At 53.4% G+C, this 20,297-nt stretch overlaps 1 protein-coding gene across 2 annotated transcripts in view; it reads left to right on the top strand.

Annotated features, from left to right (window-relative positions):
- Positions 1-20,297, top strand: part of ABCC6 (ATP binding cassette subfamily C member 6) — a 57,557-nt gene that overhangs the window by 26,626 nt on the left and 10,634 nt on the right. For both annotated transcript variants that reach the window (XM_047837685.1, XM_047837684.1), the window contains exons 13-27: positions 391-537; positions 1,406-1,493; positions 1,874-1,949; positions 3,705-3,831; positions 4,020-4,196; positions 6,320-6,487; positions 6,926-7,100; positions 8,439-8,514; positions 9,940-10,069; positions 12,230-12,437; positions 13,373-13,683; positions 15,716-15,915; positions 17,982-18,108; positions 18,814-18,915; positions 19,715-19,861. In XM_047837685.1, coding sequence (XP_047693641.1) covers positions 391-537; positions 1,406-1,493; positions 1,874-1,949; positions 3,705-3,831; positions 4,020-4,196; positions 6,320-6,487; positions 6,926-7,100; positions 8,439-8,514; positions 9,940-10,069; positions 12,230-12,437; positions 13,373-13,683; positions 15,716-15,915; positions 17,982-18,108; positions 18,814-18,915; positions 19,715-19,861 — 2,259 coding nt within the window. The remainder of the gene's footprint in view (positions 1-390; positions 538-1,405; positions 1,494-1,873; positions 1,950-3,704; positions 3,832-4,019; positions 4,197-6,319; positions 6,488-6,925; positions 7,101-8,438; positions 8,515-9,939; positions 10,070-12,229; positions 12,438-13,372; positions 13,684-15,715; positions 15,916-17,981; positions 18,109-18,813; positions 18,916-19,714; positions 19,862-20,297) is intronic.

Here is a 20,297-nt window from a genome sequence, read left to right on the forward strand (position 1 = left end):
TCTCAAGTGCTGCTGATACGTGCAACTTCAGGGTCATCTCCAAGAATTTCTAGACTCACAAGTCCCACCCATGCCTAGAACCCCCCCCCCCCAAACCCTACCCAGACCGCATGCTGCAGTGTCTCCAGATGCCTGGAACTAAGAGTTTCTGGTCCTAGAACAGGGATTGCACACACACCTCCTTTCACTAATACGGTTGTATTTTTTCAGAGAAACACAGCTTTGTGAACCAGGAGTGAGAACTGGGGCAGGTAGCAGAATTTAGGGTGAGAACCAGATGGGCGGGAACATTCCAACGTGGCAAGTCTTGGCCAAACAGGCCCCTGGAGACGCCTGCTCAGGTTCCTGGGTTGTGCCCTCAGCCCATTGTCACTGCCCGTGTGTCCCCAGGTCGCACTGGCAGTGTTTGCTGTTCATTCGCTGGTGGCTGAGGAGAATGCCATGGACGCTGAGAAAGCTTTTGTGACTCTCGTGGTTCTCAATATCCTCAACAAGGCTCAGGGTTTCCTGCCCTTCTCCATCGACTCCGTGGTCCGGGTGAGGCGGTGGGGCAGGGAGGCCATCTGGGCAGAGACCCGCAGGGGTGTAGCAGGCAGTGCCCTGCCTCTGTGCATCCCCACACTGCCCACAGGACCTACAGGGGAGGGAGGGAGAGGCCGGGAGGGGCAGAGGATACAAGGAATGGGCAGCAATCACTGTTCTCTTATTATGTAAATTGTTTTTATTTCCATTCTCTTCCCTGTCTCTGCTCACACTGTGCCACCTTGGTGTGGTAGAAATGAGAGCAAGTTGCCTCGCTGAGACATCTCTATTTAAATTTTTTTTTTGATGTTTTAACTTATTCTTGAGACAGAGAAAAAGTGCATACTGGGGACGGGCAGAGGGAGAAAGGAAGACAGAGAATCCCAAGCAGGCTCTGCACTGTTAGCAGAGAGCCTGATGCGAGGCTTGAACTCACAAGGCACCAGATCACAACCTGAGCAGGCGCCCTGAGGTGTCCCTATTCAAATGCCGCCTCCTTAGTTCCCAGAGATGGTTTTAGGGCTGAGAGCAGAGAGGGTTCCCCTAGGTGGACAGAGTCTGGAACCATTTCCAATAATGGTCTGATGACCCCCTTGGAAAACCCACCATCTCCTTCTGGGGTCTGATCTGCAGAATGGCAGCCCAAGTGTCCCTACTATGCTAATTAGGGGGTGAGGAGACGGGAGGTCACCACCGTCATCGTCGTCACCACCTCCGTGTGCACAGTTTCCCGTGGCCTGGAAAGCCTTGCGCTAAAGCTTTGCAAATGCATCAGGCTTGGGAGACCGGAAGGTTTTCCACATCCCGAGGCACCAGGCACCTGAAGCCTGAGTTCGTTTTTTGCTCTTTGGGCGCCAGTGACCTGAGGCTTTGGTTTCCCCAGGCCCGGGTGTCCTTGGACCGTCTGGCCGCCTTCCTCTGCCTGGAAGAAGTTGACCCTGGGGCTGTGGACTCAAGTCCCTCCAGACGCTGTGAGTGCGGAGTTCAGCAGGAGGGGGATGGGAGGGATAAGAGGAGTGGTTCCCGCAGTCCATCAACCAAAAGCCAGGGTCCCAGCCGCTGGAGACAGGATGGCATGCGCATATGAGGTCACCAGCCATGTAACGTGGAAACGGGCACGGTGACACTTTCTGCCGGTCATTCAGTGGCTACCCGTGCCCACTGATGGCGCGTCAGTCTGGGTTACAGCAGCCAACCCTCTAACAGCCCAGGTCCTCGCCCTCGTGCGGGAAGTCCGGGGAGACAAACACGGTGACGTGTTCGTCGAGCTGGGAAATAAAGTCGGAGAGGTTACGGGCACCCTTGTGTGATGAGGTTCTCCAAGCACGGGTTGTCTGGGTTTGCCCTCCAGCTGCTGGGGACACCTGCATCAGCGTGCACAACGGCACCTTCGCCTGGTCCCGAGAAGGCACCCTCTGCCTGCGCAGGTACAGCATGGCTTCTCTGCAAACTGCCTTCCCGGGGTCGGGAGGACGATGCGGGAGCCGCCGCGGTGTCCTGTGTGAGAGACGGTGCAGGCTTCCCGCAGGGTGGGGGGTGGGGAGAGGGGCTGGAGGGCGGGCTCACCTACGCCGCTGTTGTCAGGGAGGTTGGGACCAGCCCTGGCAGAGAGTTTGGGGGAAGCAAGACTCCTGGGGGTGGAGGAACGGTGAATCAGCCTCCCCGGTCGGGGAGGGAACACCTCCCTGGTCCCTGCTCCACAGGCTGGCCAAGATGACACCAAGGGAGGCCTAGCAGACAGGCCCCCCAAGACCCCGTCAGCCATATCTGCTTCTCTCTCTCCTCTGTTAGCTCCCAGGTCATTGCCACCTGCAGCCCCCACTTTTGGTGGGGTCTTTGTGGCAGAAAACCCCAGCCAGCCCCAAAACTCTATAAGAAGAGAAAGAAAATATCCTGGGCAGTATTCATGTCGATTGCCATTCACTCCCCTCGTAGTATTTATTAAACGCTTGCTATGTGCCAGCCCCTGCTATAGGCTCTGGGGACAGAGCGAAGGAAACGCACAAGGGCCCTGCTTTCTTGGGGCCAACGTGATGGGGGCACACAAATGAGAAAGGGCAAGGGTGTGGTGTTGAGGGAGGGGCATGTGTAGTGAGGTCATAATAAAGAGAAGGAATGAGCCTTGTGGGTGTCTGGAAGAAGAGCTTTCTAGTGGTAGGGACAGCAAGTACAAAGGTCCTGAGGCAGGAGTGTGCCTAGACCAAGGTTTCTCCACGTCAGCACTGGTGACAGTGAGGACTGCAGAATTCTTTGTCGTAGGGGCTGTGCTATGCATTGGAGGATGGTTAGCAGGACCCCCAGTATCTGCCCACTAGCTTCTAGCAGCAACCACCCACCAGGTGTGACAAATGACACTTGGGGAGGGGCACAGTGCCTCCTACTTGAGAACCACTGTCCTACTGTCTTTGAGAAGAAGCAGGAGGTCAGCGTGGCTGAGGCCGAGTGGCTAAGGGACAGAGGAGTGGGAGGTCGGATGTACTTGGTGAATTGTCGGGACGCTTTACCTTTTATCCTGAGTGACATGGGAACCGCTGGAGGCTTCAGCGAGGAGGCATCATGATCCCACTTTTAACGGGTTTTAACGGGTCCTTCTGGCCACGGGGTGGAAGATGGGCTACAGCACATGAGAAGGGGTGGAGGGCAAGGGCAGAAGCAGGGAGAGTGGTGAAGAGCCTACTGTAATACCCTGGACAAGAGGCAAGGCTGGTTAGACCCTCCTGCCACAATAAACTGAGTGTGTGAGTGTGTGTGCATATGTGCAAGCAGGTGTGTGCACGCACGTGTGCACATGCAGGCATGAGCGTGCGTGCAGATGTGCACTAGAACGTGTGTGTGAATGTGTGTGCACTTGTGCATACACATGAGTGTGCACGCACACGTCTGTGGCTGCACATGTTTGTGGTACGTGTGGTATGCTAAGGGTGTGCGTTTGTATGACTGCAGGGGTGTGCGTGAGCGTGTGGTGTAATGCACGTGTGTGCTTGTGTGACGGCACGTGTGTGTGTGCATGTGCACGTGTGTGGGGCAAGGACTGTGAGAGAGAAGGACAGCTCCACGCTTACCCACAGTGACCTCTGCATGAGTCGCCAACAGGAAAGGCTGGCTCTGTCGGGGTTCACCAATTCCACGCGGACTCGGGCTGGGCCCTGCCCAGGGACATATCTCCCCTCCTGTGTTGCCAGGATAAACCTCACTGTGCCCCAGGGTCATCTGCTGGCGGTTGTTGGTGCAGTGGGGGCAGGGAAGTCCTCTCTGCTCTCTGCCCTCCTTGGGGAGCTGTCAAAGGTGGAGGGATCGGTGACCATCAAGGTGAGGCTGCCCCCTGCCTGTCACAATGTCCCTCCCCCCGCCTCCCTCCCGGTCCCCCCCACTCCTTTCCCCTCCTCCCCTCTCCTGCTCACTCCTCTCTGCTCCTCCCCGCTCCTCCTACTTCCCCCAAGTCGCTCCTACCTCCATCCCTACCTGCCTTTTGATGGCCGAAGTGAGTTGTCTTTTAGGGTTCCGTGGCTTACGTGCCCCAGGAGGCCTGGGTCCAGAACACATCCGTGGTCGAGAATGTGTGCTTCAGGCAGGAGCTGGACCCAATGTGGCTGGAGAGGGTCCTGGAGGCCTGTGCCCTGTGGCCAGACGTGTGCAGCTTCCCTGCAGGGGTTCACACCAAAGTTGGGGAGCAGGTGAGGGTCTCGGGGCCTTCTTGTGGCAGGAAGGCATCGGAGCTCTGGGCCATTTGTCTCCCTGGCATGTGGGCCGTGTGGTGGGAGGGACAAAGAGGACACAAGGAAGCAGCAAAGCGGGACAGACGAAGCGAGTTTAGTTCAGGGCCAAACATGTAATAAATGCTCAAAAATAGTTGTTAACGAGTGAATGATTGAAAATAGAGACCAAGGCAGAGACCTGTGGCAGGGTTTGGAGGCGAGGGCTCTCAGCGACTAGGAGTGAGGAGACCTGGGCTCCTGTCCTGCCCTGCCCTGCTTTTCTGGGTGACATTGGTCAAATAGCTTTTCCTTTCTGGGCTTCACCAAAGGGTCTGGGGCAGAGATGTCCAATAGACAGGATATATGTATCTGGAACTACAGATAGGGCAGGGGTCAGCAAACGATGACCCACAGGTCAAGTCCAGTCCGTCACGTGTTTTTGTAAATGAGGTCTTATGGGAATACAGTGACGCCCATTCATTCAATGGCGGTCCATGGCTGCTTTTGCATGACAGGAGCAGAGACCAGGGTGAACATAGTTACTGTCTGGTCCCTTACAGAAAAAGTTTGCTAGCCTCCGGATTAGGCAGTTGAGAGTGAAAAACTAGGAGCTGCCATTAAGGAAATAAGTGGGTTTCCAGAGAGAAGAGGAAAGGGCCCAGGACAGGGTCTGGAGGAGTCCCTGTGTGGCCTGAGCCGTAAAGAGCGGCTGACAAGGAGTGTCCAGGGAGGAGGATGGGTGTCCCGGAGGCCAAGGGAGGGTGTGTTCCAGAAAGAAGGAATACTTGCTGCCCTCCCTCTGTGACCAGCTGTCACATCCTAAACCAGACATGTGCGCTCCCAAAACTTGCCCACCCCCATCCCTGGTGATGGGAGCTGCATCCCTCCAGAGCTCGGATCCCAAACCTTGGTATCATTCTTGGTTCTCCTCTCTTTCATACACCCATACATCTAATCCATCAGCAAATCCTGTTGAGTCCACCTTCAAAGAGGACCCAGAGTGTCCTGGCATCATCCACCATCAATTCGCCCCTACGTGGCTGCCCTGCTTTCTTCTGTCGTCACGCCTGATAGCTTAAGCCCAGTGCGGCAGCCAAAGGGATTCTGTTCATGCCTAAGTCAGACCTCATCCTTTCTCTGCTTGGGAATCTTCCAAGGTCTTCCCATCTCTCTCAGAGTCAAAGCCGAAGTCCTGATAGTCCGCAACAAGTCTTCTCAAGGTTTGGCCCCACTCATCTCTCCAGCCCCATCCTATCATGCTCCCCCTTTCCTGTTTCACTCCAGCCACATGGATCTCCATATGTTCATTACACACCCAAAGCATGCTCCCACCCTGAGGTGCTCTTCTCTCTGCCGGGGATCCACGTGGTTCATCCCTCACTCCCATCGGGTCTCAACCCAAACGTCCCCTTAGTGGAGAGGCTTTACCTGACTGCGACCCCCAGCACAGCAACCCTGTTCATGCTGGTACAACATACACGCTAATTCTGCTTAATTCTTCATAGCACATAACATCTTCTGATAGGTGATAGATTTGACTTGTTTGTTTATTAATTACATGTCTCCCAGCCTACCCTCATTAGAGTGCAAGATCCATGAGAGCAGGGACTGGGTTTTGTTCATTATGGTATCCCCAGAGCCTAGGACACTGGGTGTAGTAGCCATGTGGAACATATGAGTGGAGTGGAGTGGGAGAAAGGAAGAGAAAAAGAAAAGAAAAGGAGAGAGAGGAAGGAAGGAAAGAAAGAAAGAGAAATAGAAAGAAAGAAAGAGGAAGAAAAAGAAAGAAAGAAGAAAGAAAGAAAGAAAGAAAGAAAGAAAGAAAGAAAATAAGGTTGGGCAACCAGAGAAATGACTGGTGTCCTGTGGAAGGCAGTATCATACGGTGGAGAAGCGAGAACAGAAGCCAGACTCAAGGAGAAGTGAGCCGGAGGAGAGAAGGTCGCTTCCCCCAGGCAGCTTGGCTGGAAGGGGACAGGCGATGCTGGGTGGAGGCTGGTGGGGACGCTGGTTCGAGAGCAAGTGTTCAAACCCAGGAGCTGGCCCTCACTCTGATGAGCATGACGTCCACCCAGGCCCCTGTTCCTCTCCTGTGGCCACAGGGCATGAATCTCTCCGGGGGCCAGAAGCAGCGACTGAGCCTGGCCCGGGCCGTGTACAGGAAGGCCGCTGTGTATCTGCTGGATGACCCCCTGGCGGCCCTGGATGCCCACGTCGGCCAGCAGGTCTTCAACCAGGTCATTGGGCCCGACGGGCTGCTCCAGGGAACAGTACGTTTGGGAAAACGTGTCAGAGTTCACAGGGCAAAGGCAGGGGAAGTCCTAACCCAAGCGCTCTCCTCAAGTCCAGTTTCCTCTTTATAGTGGTCAGCTTTTGCTCTGACAATGCTGCCTAACAAACACCCCCCCCCCCCCCCCCCCGATCCCTGTGGCTTGCGACAGCAGTTATTTCTTGCTCATGGGTCCACGGTTAAACTACTCCAGCCGTACCTCAGGTCACCAGCCAGGTTCAGGCTGTGTCTTCTTGTTTCAAGACACAGGTTGAAGGAGCCCCTCTATTTCTCCACCGGAACATAGAGAGAGAGGGCGGGAGGGCAAGAAGGGGAGCTCCTCCCACACACAGTCCCAGGACGCTGCCTGCCCCTGAGCCCCCAGCTCTGGATGACTGGTCAAACACACCAGTGTAACCTCTACCCCTTCTTTTCCCAGACACGGATTCTCGTGACCCACACACTCCATGTCCTGCCCCAGGCTGATTGGATCGTGGTGCTGGAAGACGGAGCCATTGCAGAGATGGGTTCCTACCAGGAGCTTCTACGCAGGAAGGGGGCCCTAGTGGGCCTTCTGGATGCATCCAGAAGGCCAGGAGATAGAGGAGACGGAGGTACGGGCTGGGCTTTGCTGGTTCTCTGTTGCCGGGATCCTGCCCCGCCTTGAGGAGAAGGCTCCAAGGATCCCACGGGCATGCCTGGAAGGCTCTGGCCACACCCTTCCTGGGAGCCCAGGCCTGGAAGCAGACAGCTCTCTGGAGAGGCCACCCAACCCCCCAGTTAGAGCGAGCAACACCTTCTGTGAGCCAAGGAGAGTGCTAAGTTCATTGGATCTGTCTTATGAGGCATGTGCCCTTTTGGTTGCCATTTTACTAATGAACAAACTGGGGCAAAGGCAAGTACTTTTTCTGAGGTCACGACATTAGAACTTGGGTGTGTTCAAATCTGGAGTGTTCAAGTCCTAACTGCTGCAGAGGCTGAGCAAATGGTCATTTGGTGGCTAGAGGCCAGAAGGCCCACGACACGCCAGCTAGGGCTTCTAATAACCAGAAAATACCATGCCTTCTGGAAAACCGATAACGCGTTGGAAGTGACGTCACCGATCCAAGCTCACCCATGGTGGGTGATAAGGACCCCCGTGGCACCTCACATACATTAGCTCATTTAATCATCGCGGTGCCTCTGTGAGGTCAGTTCTGTAATTATGTCCATTTAACAGGTGAGAAAACTGAGGCCCAGAAGTGAAGGAACTAGCCCAAGTTTACATGGCTTATAGGTGGCAGTGCTGGGATTTGAACCCAAGCAACTTGACTCCAGAGCATGTGCTTTTTCATCAGTAGGCTGTAGGCTGCTCCCCCGCCCCCGGCTCTCCCCCAACCCCCACCACCATGGAAAAGCAAGGACCCACAGCCAGGTGCCCCCAGAAAAGGCTCTGCCTTTTCTGAAAACATCTGTTGCACAGAACAGGGGCTCACCCTGGTAAAAGTCCTAAGCGTCAACTCGCAGTATCATCATCCTGGAGCTCGAAGATGGGGCCTGCCCAACCTGGAAGATGGTCAGAGGCAGGCTCCTTCCTGAGGAAGGTGACCCCTGAGGTTGGGTGCGAGTTGCCTAGAAAAGAACATTCCAGGTACAAGAAACTGCTCATGCAAGGCTGTCGGGGGACACCAGAGAGGTTTGCCTTGTGCAGTGTTTGCTACTGTTTTCCAGCCCCAAGTTCATAGCAGGTGCGCAATTATGTTTGCTAAGTGAATGAGCACACGAATGAGTGATTCAGTGAGTAATGGTCCCAGAAGAACCCAGGGAGGATTGAGAGACGTTGCAGGAGCCAGATCATGGGAAACAGATGCTCAGACAAGTTAAGGCCATACAGCCGGTGGGTGTCAATGCCCGCGTTTGGACCCCGATTACTGGCCCCCCCATCACACGACAAGACTCCTTTGACCTTGCAGAAACAGAACTCACGACTGATGCCAAGGACCCCAGAGACCCTGCCGGAAGTGGGAGGCCCGAGGGTGGACCCGAGAGGTGAGTCCGCCGCGGTGCTGAGCGTGGGGAGGGCGTGGGCTGAGGCTGTAAAAGCATTTCTGGGTCAGCACCCGCAGCGCCAGCAGGTCAGGGCAGCCAGAACCATTCTGGACCTCACAGCTGCTGAGTGCCCGCTCTGGGGGCCAGACCAGCCGAAAGCTGTTTGATCTTCAATGGGCCAAAGTGGTTAAGTCCTCATGTGGCCAGTTCATAGCAGGACCAGTTTGCCCTCAAATATGATGAATGCCCTAAAGTTTGTTAGGTTGTCTCATTGCCAGAGAGGGGCAGGGCTGGTGCCAGAGAAAGATCCTCGCCATAGCTGTTAATGGTGTGCCCAGCCCTGTCGTTTGTCATGCTTTTTCAGGCTTGCTACACGAAGGGCTTGAGTCTACACGCGTGGGATCACTTGTTACGGGCCAGAACACACACGTGGGGGTTCACCAGGAGACCTGCTGTCCCCTCGTCCCCAGCCCCTTCTAGACAGGCCATAGCTGGACTCATTGTGGGGCTGTGTGCAGCCCTGGAACCTTGCCACCTGGTACTTGCCCTTTTTATGGAAAGTGACCTTGTCAACAGCAGACCACTGGGCAGTGGACACAGTGCGAGCTTAGGTGACAGTTGTTGGGGGGCTCCTGGTCCCTGGGGAATGTAGAGGCTGAGCACAGCTCCTCTCCATGCCAGGTAGCCACCCCGAGCCCTCCTGGGTCTTACACTGGGCAATCCCACTTGTCCTCACTGTGCACAATAATCCCAAGATCAGATAGATGATATAGGCAGGTAGGCAGAGAGAGAGAGATACATAGATGGATATATAGATAGATGACAGATTGATGAATGATGGATGAGTAGATGATTGATTGGTAGCTAGACAGACCGACATAGACTAACCCCATTTTGCAGCTGAGGAAACTGAGGCACAGACAGGATACGTCAGCTGCCCACGGTTTCACAGTCACCAGATGGCAATTCACATTTAAGTTTAAGGCAGCCCCCTCATCCACAGACGAAAGGAAGATACAAGAAGTCCTCAACATATGAATTGCACAAAACTGACCCTCTTCCAAGGTGGACTAACAGATCTGAGGGTAAACAGCAGGGGCAAAATGACCATAGCAATGCTTAGGCCAAAAGGAAAACTCTGCAAAACAGGTCCCAAAGTTGAGTAAATAAGTTCATTCAATGAAACAGCATCGGGAGAACAGGCTTGCTCGCCTCTGGGGAAGGAGATGGCATTTAGCTGGGCACCGTGGAGGGAGGACGGAGCGCGATGCCCCGTGGTGCTCCATATGCTGGTTGTATGAGTGAGCGAAGGAATGAATGAGTGAAGAGTGTATGTCAGAGGTCACCGGCTCCCAGTGGCCACGAGGGTTGGGTGCGCACACACCCCCTGGACAGAGACGCTGACTTGTCTTCATTTCCTCTCAGTGACAGGTCCATGAAGTTGTTGGTCTCTGAGAAGGACAGAGCCACTTCAGAGGCCCAGCCAGGGGCTCCCCTGGATGATCCAGAGTGGGCAGGATGGTCAACAGGAGAGGACGGCATCCAGTATGGCAGGGTAACCCCCAGCTGCTCCCTCTCCTCTACGTGCACTGCTACAGCTACGCACTCCCCGGGGCCCAAGACCTCCCATCAGATACAGTGCTGGGCAGGGAGACGGGGTGGGGGAGACTCACTTTACCAGCCACCTACTGTGTGCCACGTTGGACTCTGGACACTTCACGTTTCTTAATGCTCACAACCACCCCAAAATTAGATGGTGACAGCTTTCATTTTAGAAATGAAGAAACTGAGGTCTTAAAGAGTTTGTCTGCGTTCTCAGAGCTAGCCAGGGACTTAAATCAAGGTTGCTCAGAGCAAGCAACCTGGGACTTAAATCTAGGTCAGTCAGAATCTAAAGTTTGTACTATTTCTTTTCTTTTATGATGCTTTGTCCACCCCTCCTTTCACCTACCTATTTTTTCATTCCTCTGTCTGCCTACTTTTCCATTCATTCACCACCCACCCCATCCATCCTACTCACCCATCCAGCCACCTACCCATCTACTCACTCATCTATCCATCTCACCTACCCTCTCACCCATTCACTCATCCAGCCATTCATCCATCCACCTACCATCCATCCATCCACCCACTTATCCACTCACCCATCCATCTACCCATCTTCCATCTATTCATCCTTCCACCCATTTATCCACCCATCCACCCACCCATCCATCTACCCATCTTCCGTCCATCCATTCATCCATCCACTTATCCACCCACCCATCCATCTACCCACCTTCCATCTATCTACTCATCCACCCACTTATCCATCTATCCATCCATCCACCCACTTATCCATCTATCCATCCATCCACCCACTTATCCATCTATCCATCCATCCACCCACTTATCCACCCATCCATCTACCCACCTTCCATCTACCCATCCATCCACCTACTTTTCCACCCATCCATCTACCCACCTTCCATCTATCCACCCATCCACCCACCTTCCATCTGTTCATCCATCCACCTACTTATCCACCCATCCATCCATCTACCCATCTTCCATCCATCCATCTATCCATTCCACCCACCCATCCACCCACCCACTTTTCCACCCATCCATCTACCCACCTTCCATCTGTCCACTCATCCACCCACTTATCCATCTATCCATCCATCCACCCACTTAACCATCCAGAATCCATCCATCCACTCATCTGTTCATCTGCTCTTTTATAGACTCACTCACTTATTTATCCATCCACCCATCTACCCTTTCGTTCACTCAACTACCCATCATCCCACCCAACCATCCACCTACTCATCCACCCAAAAAACATTTACAGAACCCCCACTACATGCAGGCAATGTCTCTACTTTGGTGGATGTTGCACACTAGTGGGGGGAGACAGTCAGCAAATAATTAGGCTAATGAGCAAGGTAATATCAAATAATGATAAAAAAAATAAAGAAGGGACATGAGATGGAGACCAACCAACTGAGGGTCATGAGCCTGCTTGGATTAAGATGCCCTAATGGGTAATGCTCGAGCTGAGCCCTAAAGTAAGGAACCAGCAGCTGACAGAGGAGGAGGGAGAGCATTCCAGGCAGAGGGAACAGCAGGTGCAAAGGCTCTGAGGTGGGAAGGAGTTTGGGGCACCAGAGAAAAGAAAGAAATCCCATGAGACCAGCAGATAGTGAGTAGGAGGTAAGGTCAGAGAGACAGACTAGAAGGTGAGAATTTCTTCTGAGAGCAAGAGAAAGCCATGAGCAGGCCAGCAACAGCAAGATAGGGTCAGGATGATGTTTCCAGAAGTTCACTCTGGCTGCAGCCAGGTGAAGAACTTCAGATTCGTGGCAGCTGGACCTTAGCAGGTGTCTTAACCTCTTTGTGCCTTTCTTTCCTTATCTGTCAGGTGGGAGTTATGATGGGGGTAGAGACACATGCCTGTCCTATAGTATGTGTTCAATAAATCACTCCAAAGCCAGAAAGTGCCACAGCTTTAAAGCTCCCACTGGCCTTTGGAGGGTTCTGCAGAGGAAGGGGGTCTTGAGGCTAGGTGGGGCCTGTAGGAGAGCTGGTGCTCCAGGTGGTAGGAACCGAGAGAGCACAGGTAAGGTCTGCACCGTGATTCCATCTGCCCTGTTGAGAACCTCACCTGGTCTTTTCTTCTTTCCTTTCCCTCTGGGGCCTCTCTCTGCCCCCATCCCCCCTACCTGTGCTACAGGTGAGGGCCACCATGCACCTGACCTACCTACGGGCTGTGGGTGCCCCACTGTGCCTCTATGCACTGTTCCTCTTCCTCTGCCAGCAAGTGGCCTCCTTCTGCCGTGGCTACTGGCTGAGCCTGTGGGCCGACGACCCCACTGTGGATGGGCGACAGACCCAGGCGGCTCTGCGTGGCTGGATCTTCGGGCTCCTGGGCTGCCTCCAAGGTACCCCTCGCCCGCCTTCCTCACCCTCCACCCTCCCGGCCCCATCTGAGGTGCTCAGGGCTCCCTGGCCTGCCCATCCCTGTCCTTTCTGGACAGCTGTGCAAACATCCTGGGCCCAAGCGCAGACCTGCATCCTTTAGATAAGGCTGGAAGGAGTGGGGGGGCAGGACACATCCCTCCTTTCCTGGGATCTTCAGAGTCTGTGCCAGACTCCTCAGCAAGTGCAGAACCTTGGCCCCCAGATGTTGGGGTAGCTGAGGACTTGGGTGGACACAGACCAACTGCAGTGGTTTGGATGGGCCAGAGACAGTTTGCCCCACCTCAGAAACGGAGTGAAGTCAGCCCCATTCCAGGCACATAGATGGGCATTGAGAGAAAGGGGGTATATTAGTTTCCTAGGGCTGACAGAAATTACCACAAACTTGGTAGCTTAGAACAACAGACACTTCATCTCTCAGCGTCCTGAAGCCAGCAGCCCAAAGACAAGCTGTCGGCAGGAGTGGTTCCTCCTGGAGGCTTTGAGGGAGCGACAGTCCCATGCCTGTCTCCTAGCTTCTGTTGGGGGTCTCCAATCCTTGGCTTGCATATGCCCCCATTCTGTGCCTCTGCCTTCATATCACCTTCGTCTCTGTCTCCGGATGTCTTCTCTTCTTGTAAGGACGGGAGCTATTTAGAAGGCATCCTAAATCCAGGGTGTTACCACCTTAAGATCTTTCACTGAAAACGGCCACAAAGACCGTGTTTCCAAATAAGGTCACATTCCGAGATTCCTGATGGACACGAGTTTGCAGGGTGGGGAGGCACACTGTTCAACCCACTGCAGGGTGGTTCCATCAGGGGACACTCAGGATGGCCAAAGCATAAGATGGCCATCATGGGGTAGTTGGGGGAGGGGGGTCTCGGCTCTCACACTCTGACACCCGCTCTCTCCCCAGCCATTGGGCTGTTTGCGTCCATGGCCATGGTGCTCCTGGCAGGAATCCGGGCATCCAGACTGCTTTTCCAGAGGCTTCTGTGGGATGTGGCACAGTGTCCCATCGGCTTCTTTGAGCGGACGCCCATCGGGAACTTGCTGAATCGCTTCTCTAAGGAAACAGACACAGTAGATGTGGACATCCCAGACAAACTCCGGTCCTTGCTGATTTATGCCTTTGGACTGCTGGAGGTCAGCCTGGTGGTGACGGTGACCACCCCTCTGGCTATTGTCGCCTTCCTGCCGTTGCTGGTCCTCTATGCTGGGTTTCAGGTACGGAGAGATTGGGGAGGCCCCTGGGGCCAGCTCGGGTCACCTCAGCCAGTCTCTTGTCTCTGGACAGGATTCAGCGTAAGAGGCTCTGCACAGTGGAAGAATCCCTAGAAGAATTCCCAGAGGCAGAGACACCACAGTTTACTTCTAACACCTACACTCAACACTGTCTCCCGAATGTCCGTGTCTAAGTTCTTAATATCTTACATTTTGTCCTGCTGCTGCTGAAATCAGCTTCCCGTTCTCCAATTATCTAGAAACCAAGGAGGCATTGCAAGGTCTCCAAGTGTTGTATTAGGTTGGACTCTTTCAGTTGCCAGAGCTGGAGACCAACTGAAATTAGCTTAAACAAAAGGACAGAAATTAACGTCTTACGTCCCTAAAGCGCAAGGAGCCGGTTCTCACCAGGATGCAGTCACTCTCTCCATATCTTTGCTCAGGGGGTCTCAAAGTGCCATCTCAGACCAGCAGCGTCAGGACCACCTGGGAGCTAGTGAGAAATGCACGTTCTCAGGCCCCACCCAGGAACTACTGACTCTCAAGTCACGGTAGAAATGGAGCCCAGAAATGTGGGTTTCAGCAAACCCTCCAGATAATTCTGATGCATACTAATGTTTAAAAACCACTGGCTTTAGCTCTGCGTGGCCTGATTTTGGACGCACTGTCTTTCTAGGGTCTGATGGGTCTGATGGCCCCTGACAACCCTATACTCACAGCATCCCACCTCAGCAAGTCCAACCCAAAGTAACTTTTACTCCAGCTCCACATTCATAGGTCAGTCCCAGGGAAGATTTGATTGGCCTGTTTGGGGGCCCGTGTTCATCCCTGAGCGAATCACAGTGACTAGAGGGTTAGCACACTCTGACTGGGTAGGCTGCGTGAGGCTACGTCCTCCGTGATCGGGTCCCACGTTTGAACTCTACCCTCCACCTCCACCCCACGTAATTAGAAATAGAAGAGAAAAAAACACGGTAGTCAGACAAAAACCACAGCCACCACTGTCTTCTCGATGTCTTCTTGACCTGGGGAGGGACAGCTTAAGGGTCAGGCGGAGGTGGATTTGAATCCGGGCCCTGCCACTTGCTTGCTGGAGAGGCCTGCACCAGCCACTTGATCCCTCTGGGCCTCAGGTTTTCTCACCTGTAAACTGTGAAGGACACCAGTGCCTACCTCACATTAATAAATACTGTTTGTAAAGAGGCTGGCACACAGCCTGGCTGGCTGTTCAGCAGATGCATATCCTTCTGGCTGGCACACAGCTTGTGGCGTCAGAGCAAATAACCCCATGGATCATTTGGGCATTGTTATGTTCCCAGCACCAGGCAGGTAACCTCCAGTTAAGTGAGCGGATTCCACTTGGCCGACTGCCTTCCTTGTCCTTTATGGTTTTGTTCCCACAATGACTGGCCCTAAGTGAAGCAGTTGGTTTTAGGGCTGGGAATGAGACATTCACACTAGATGAGTGGTTTCTCAGTCCTGGCTGTACGTTAGAATCGCCCAGAAGGTTTTTGAAAATTACCAAGGCCAAGGTGGTACCACCAGAGATTCTGATTTAATAGCTCTGGGATGGGGCACTGGAGGGTTTTGCAGCTTCCTGGGTTCTTCTTTTTTACTTTTTTTCATGTTTTTTTTTTTTATTTTTGAAGGAGAGAGAGGCAGTATGAACAGGGGAGGGGCAGAGAGAGAGATAGGGAGACACAGAATCAGAAGCAGGCTCCAGGCTCTGAGCTGTCAGCACAGAGCCTGACGCAGGGCTTGAACTCGTGAACCAGTAGATCATGACCTGAGCCAAAACCGGGTGCTTAACTGACGGAGCCACCCAGGCGGCCCTCTGGGTTCTTCTTAAAAAGAACCATGTAACTCTGATTCTGCAGGGAAAATAGAGCCCAGAGAGGGAACTCAACTAGCCCAAGGTCCCACAGCAAGCTGGTAACAGAGCCTGGTCTGAAACCCTGTACTTGAGGCTCCCTGTGCGTCTCAAACTACCTCTCTGTGTCTGTGACTTCTCCCCTCCCCACCTGTCCCGCTTCAGAGCCTGTACGTGGCCAGCTTATGCCAGCTCAGACGCCTCGAGTCAGCCAGGCACTCGTTCGTGTGTTCCCACGTGGCCGACACGTTCCAGGGCATCACAGTGGTCAGAGCCTTCCAGGCCCAGTGCCCCTTTGTGGCTCAGAATGACATGCACGTGGATGAAAGCCAGAGAGTCAGTTTCCCACGGCTGGTGGCTGACAGGTAGGAAAAGCATGGGGGCGGTCAAGACCCTGCAAGACATCTGTGTTCCCAGAGAGTGAGACGTAGGGTGACGCTATGTGGCCAGAGAGATCCAGCGGCCTGCCCAAAGTCACACAGCAAGTCAGGGATAAAGCTGAAGCTATACCCCGTGGGTGCACTTGGCTCGTACCGTGAGCAGATGGAGTCTGGCCTGAGGAGTCCTCAGCAGCAGGTGGACAGGAAGTACAGATGTCAGCAGAAGGGAAGCCTCTGTTGCCAGGCCGCTGGACCAGCCTCTGTTGCCTTGGTGATAGAGCAGCTACGTAAGCATCCTCAGCCTCTTTTCATTACTAAGTAAGAATACTCAGGCTTTGAGCACAGACAGGGGCTCAAATCCCAGCTCTGCGACTTACCAGCTGGGTGACCTTGGGCAGGTTTCATACCTCTCTGAGCCTCGTTTGTCAAGGGGGATGTCACTTATGGGGTGGCTATGAGGATTAAATAAATACACTCAGAGCTAATGCTTGTAACATGCTTACTATATGCTCAGCACGGTACTGAGCGCTCTACATGGATTTGTTCTTTTAGTCCTAAAAACAACTCATGAGGCCGAGACTGTTTTATGGATGATGAATCTTAGGCACAGAGAGATTTAGGAACTTGCCCAGGGCCGCACAGTGAATGTGGTGGAGTAAGGATCTGAATCCAGGTAATCTGGTGCCACAGTGTGGAGAGGGCCAAGCACACAGTAGGTGCTCAATAAATGTGAATTCCTTTCTCCTTTATGCCCCAGGTCCCTGGCCAGCTGAGGCTATCAGGCCATGTAGCTGTGGGCAGCATCTCAATCCCATAAGCCTTCTGGGCGACCTGCCCTGCCTCTTCCTGGGGTCCTAGCCCAAGGAGGAAAGACCTTATGAACATTTAGAAAGCACCCGCGATGTGAAGGCCCGGTGATTTCCATGGTCTGTATGGCAGATCTCATTTAATCCTCTCATCTGTAAGGAGCCGGATTTTACTTCATTCCACAGATGGGTAAACTGGGCTTTCAAGAACAAAGGGACTCTCCCAAGATCAGCTGTCTAGGAAGCAACTTATGTATTCATTTGCTGGTTGGTTTGTTGAAAACCACCATAACCTAGTGGAAAAAGTTCATGCTCCCTGGTATGCATCAGGGTGATGTGGCTTCTAAGAATTTCATGTGTGTGGACTCTGGCAAGTACCTAACTCTTCTGAGCCCCAGTGTCCTCATCTGTCAAATGGGGACAACAATACCCTGCTTGGTGGGGTTGTTAGAAGGACTAGATTCTCCATGTAGTAAAGCCCAGAGATCCCTGAAGACAGATTCTTAAATTGGATCACTGTGTCCCCAGCACCTGCAGCAGACATGACACACAGTAGGTGGTCAATATGTTTGTTGAATGAATGAATGAATGAATGAATGAATGTTGGAGTAGGAATGCAAGAGAAGGAGGTACCTATTTATCCACTCAGTTTATTATTCATTGAGCACCTACTACGTGCTGGGTCCTGTGCTAAGTACTGGGGACAGTCATGAACGAGACAGAGCTGCCGCCCTCATGGAGCTCACAATCTACTGATGGAGACTGATGGTCAAGGACTGATTAAATCGTTTAATTATTAAGAGTGGTAAGTGTTATGAAGGAAGTTTTGAGCGATGTGTTAGAGAGAAAGGGAGGAACAGGCCAGGAAGGCTTTTGGAGAAGGTGACGTTCAACCCAACCTGTGCATGAAGATGATATTGGCCGTATGAAGATGGAGGTCAGGTCCAGGCAGGGGGACCCCAAGGGATACAGCCGGGCATAGCCCAGGGACGGAAAATCGGCACCATGGTGAAACTTTACTTGAGCACCTACTGTGTGCCAGGCTCTGAGCTGGGCACAGGTAAGACAAAAGCGTCAACTTCCCCCACCCACTGAGCTTGGGTGGGGCCTGGGGTGTGGAGGAGACCATTGCTGGGACCCCTGTGGGACTCAACTTGGTACAATGACCAGTCCTTGTGCCCAGAGAAACAAGTCCTGCAGACAAGGCCCTCCCCCCGCCCTGCTCTTACCTGCCTCTCCTTGCAGGTGGCTGGCTACCAACCTGGAGCTCCTGGGGAACGTGCTGGTGTTGGCAGCCGCCATGTGTGCTGTGCTGAGCAAGGCTCACCTTAGCGCCGGCCTCGTGGGCTTCTCTGTTTCCGCTGCCCTCCAGGTACACCTGCCTCCCAAGACAGACCCCTGCCAGTCGGGCCTTCAAGGACCCAAGTCCAAACTACCAACCAGTGAGGAAAATATAGAGGCTTAGCTGGGGTGACCTTCCTGGACCTTGGGCAAGAGTCTTCCCTCGCAGAGCCTCAGTGTGCTTATCTGGAAAATGGGGCAGTAATCTCTTCACTTCAGACATTGTAGAGCCTAGTTGAAATAAGGTATATAGAGTCCATTTCCAGGGTAGTGCTAAATTTTGTTAACTATTAATAATAATATGTCAGGTCATGATATCTATGAAGGAAAAAATATATATGCAAGTAGCACTCTTCCACTGAATTGTTTTAACAGCTCTATAAATATTAACCCATTTAATTCTGCCCACAACCCCATCGGGGATACTATTATTATCCTCATTTCACATTGAGGCAAAATGATGGGAAATCAGGGGAGAGAAACTCTCAGAATGGAAGTCAGTGGGCCTGAGCCCTGCTGGGTGTCCTTGCGAGAGCCATACACCCTCTCTGGTCCTCTCGTCCCACCTGTATCAAGATGGGTTGGACAAGCTCCTTTCTACTCTGCATACTCCAGTTCTACTGAAGGAAGGTCCTGGTGACGACAGTCAAAGCCCATCCCCTTACCTGTCCCCACTTCTGCCTCCCGCCCCTGCCTCAGGGGCGCTGATGCAAGCCTGCGATGTCTTCCCCCCCAGGTGACCCAGACACTGCAGTGGGCTGTTCGCAGCTGGACAGACCTGGAGAGCAGCATCGTGTCGGTAGAGCGGATGAAGGACTATGTCCAGACGCCCAAGGAGGTGATGGGTGGAAGATGGGGACGGGGGTGTGGACCCAGGTCTATGCCTGCTACGGGCTTTAGAGCCCCTGCCACTGAGGGCTGGGGTTGCAGCCAGGGCGACAGTAATGGTTAAGAGCGTGGGGTCTGGAGCCAGGAGAAATCCTGGGTCCTTTGCTTCTTCACTTGGGCAAAGCAGGTCATTCTTCTGAGTGACAGGGGACCATAGGTAACAGCAGTGCAGTAGCAGTAGAACAGCAACATGACGGCCACATCACAGACACATCACAGCAACGTTCTAGGCACATCACAGCAAGATGACAATAACGGAAGAGTGACATGGCAAGGTAACAGTGCGGGTGTACTGGGGGGTCAGGTGAGATCCCACGAGAAAGCACTTAGTGTCAGGCACACCGTAGACAGGCCCTACACGCCCACGGCTCTGATGGGCCCCCTTTCACCTCGAGGGGTCGAGGACCTATTCAAGGTCACAGGAAGAGCACACAGCAGCTAACGACCCCCTAGTGCACAATCTTGCCCTCCTCACAAAGACAAAGGGGAGAATACTATTCTACCCCTTCTAGAGGAAGACAGAATCTTATTTGACAATTAATAGTGGCTAATAATAATAATAAAGATAGAGTAGCCAATACCATCATTATTTTTATAATCTCAGAGGTCACCTGTTTATAGCTCTGCTATGTTCCAATGCCCCCAACGACTCTGTAAGATAGCAGTAAATATGCGCATTTTACAGAAGAGGAAACTGAAGCTCAAAGAGAGAGCGGCTCCTCTGACCCTGTGCCCCTCTCCCGTCCCAGGCACCCTGGAGGCTACCCACCTGTGCAGACCGGTCCCCCTGGCCTCACGGGGGGCAGATCGAGTTCCGGGACTTTGGGCTGAGATACAGACCTGAGCTCCCACTGGCCGTTCGGGGTGTGTCCTTCAAGATCCAAGCCGGAGAGAAGGTGAGCGACTCTGGCCCGTCTTCCTCCTCCTGGGGGCCAGGCCCAGGGTGGGCAGTGCCCGGGGTCTAGGCCCTGAGCACCAAATGCTTCCTCCACACCCGACTTCAGGCCCTCCACTCTGAAGACCCACCACGCCCTAACTGAAAGGATCATCTCCCCCAGGCCTGCCGCCATCTTGGCGAATGCCACCACCCACCCACCTTGGTGTCCTGGGTAAGGAGGCGTCTCTCCGACCGCCTTCTTTCTCTTTGCCTCCGACGTGAGTGCTGTGGCAGAGTGCTGGATGTTCCGCATACGCGATCCAGTCTGCACGGGCTCAGTTCCTGGCTTTGCCATGGCTGACCCTGGGCAGGTCACTTCATGTCTTGACCTCAGTTTTTCCATCTGTAAAATGGAAATAACAATGTCAATCTCACAGAGCTCTTGTGAAGTTTCG

Source organism: Prionailurus viverrinus, chromosome E3 (assembly GCF_022837055.1).
Source record: "Prionailurus viverrinus isolate Anna chromosome E3, UM_Priviv_1.0, whole genome shotgun sequence".
Lineage (NCBI taxonomy): Eukaryota > Metazoa > Chordata > Mammalia > Carnivora > Felidae > Prionailurus > Prionailurus viverrinus.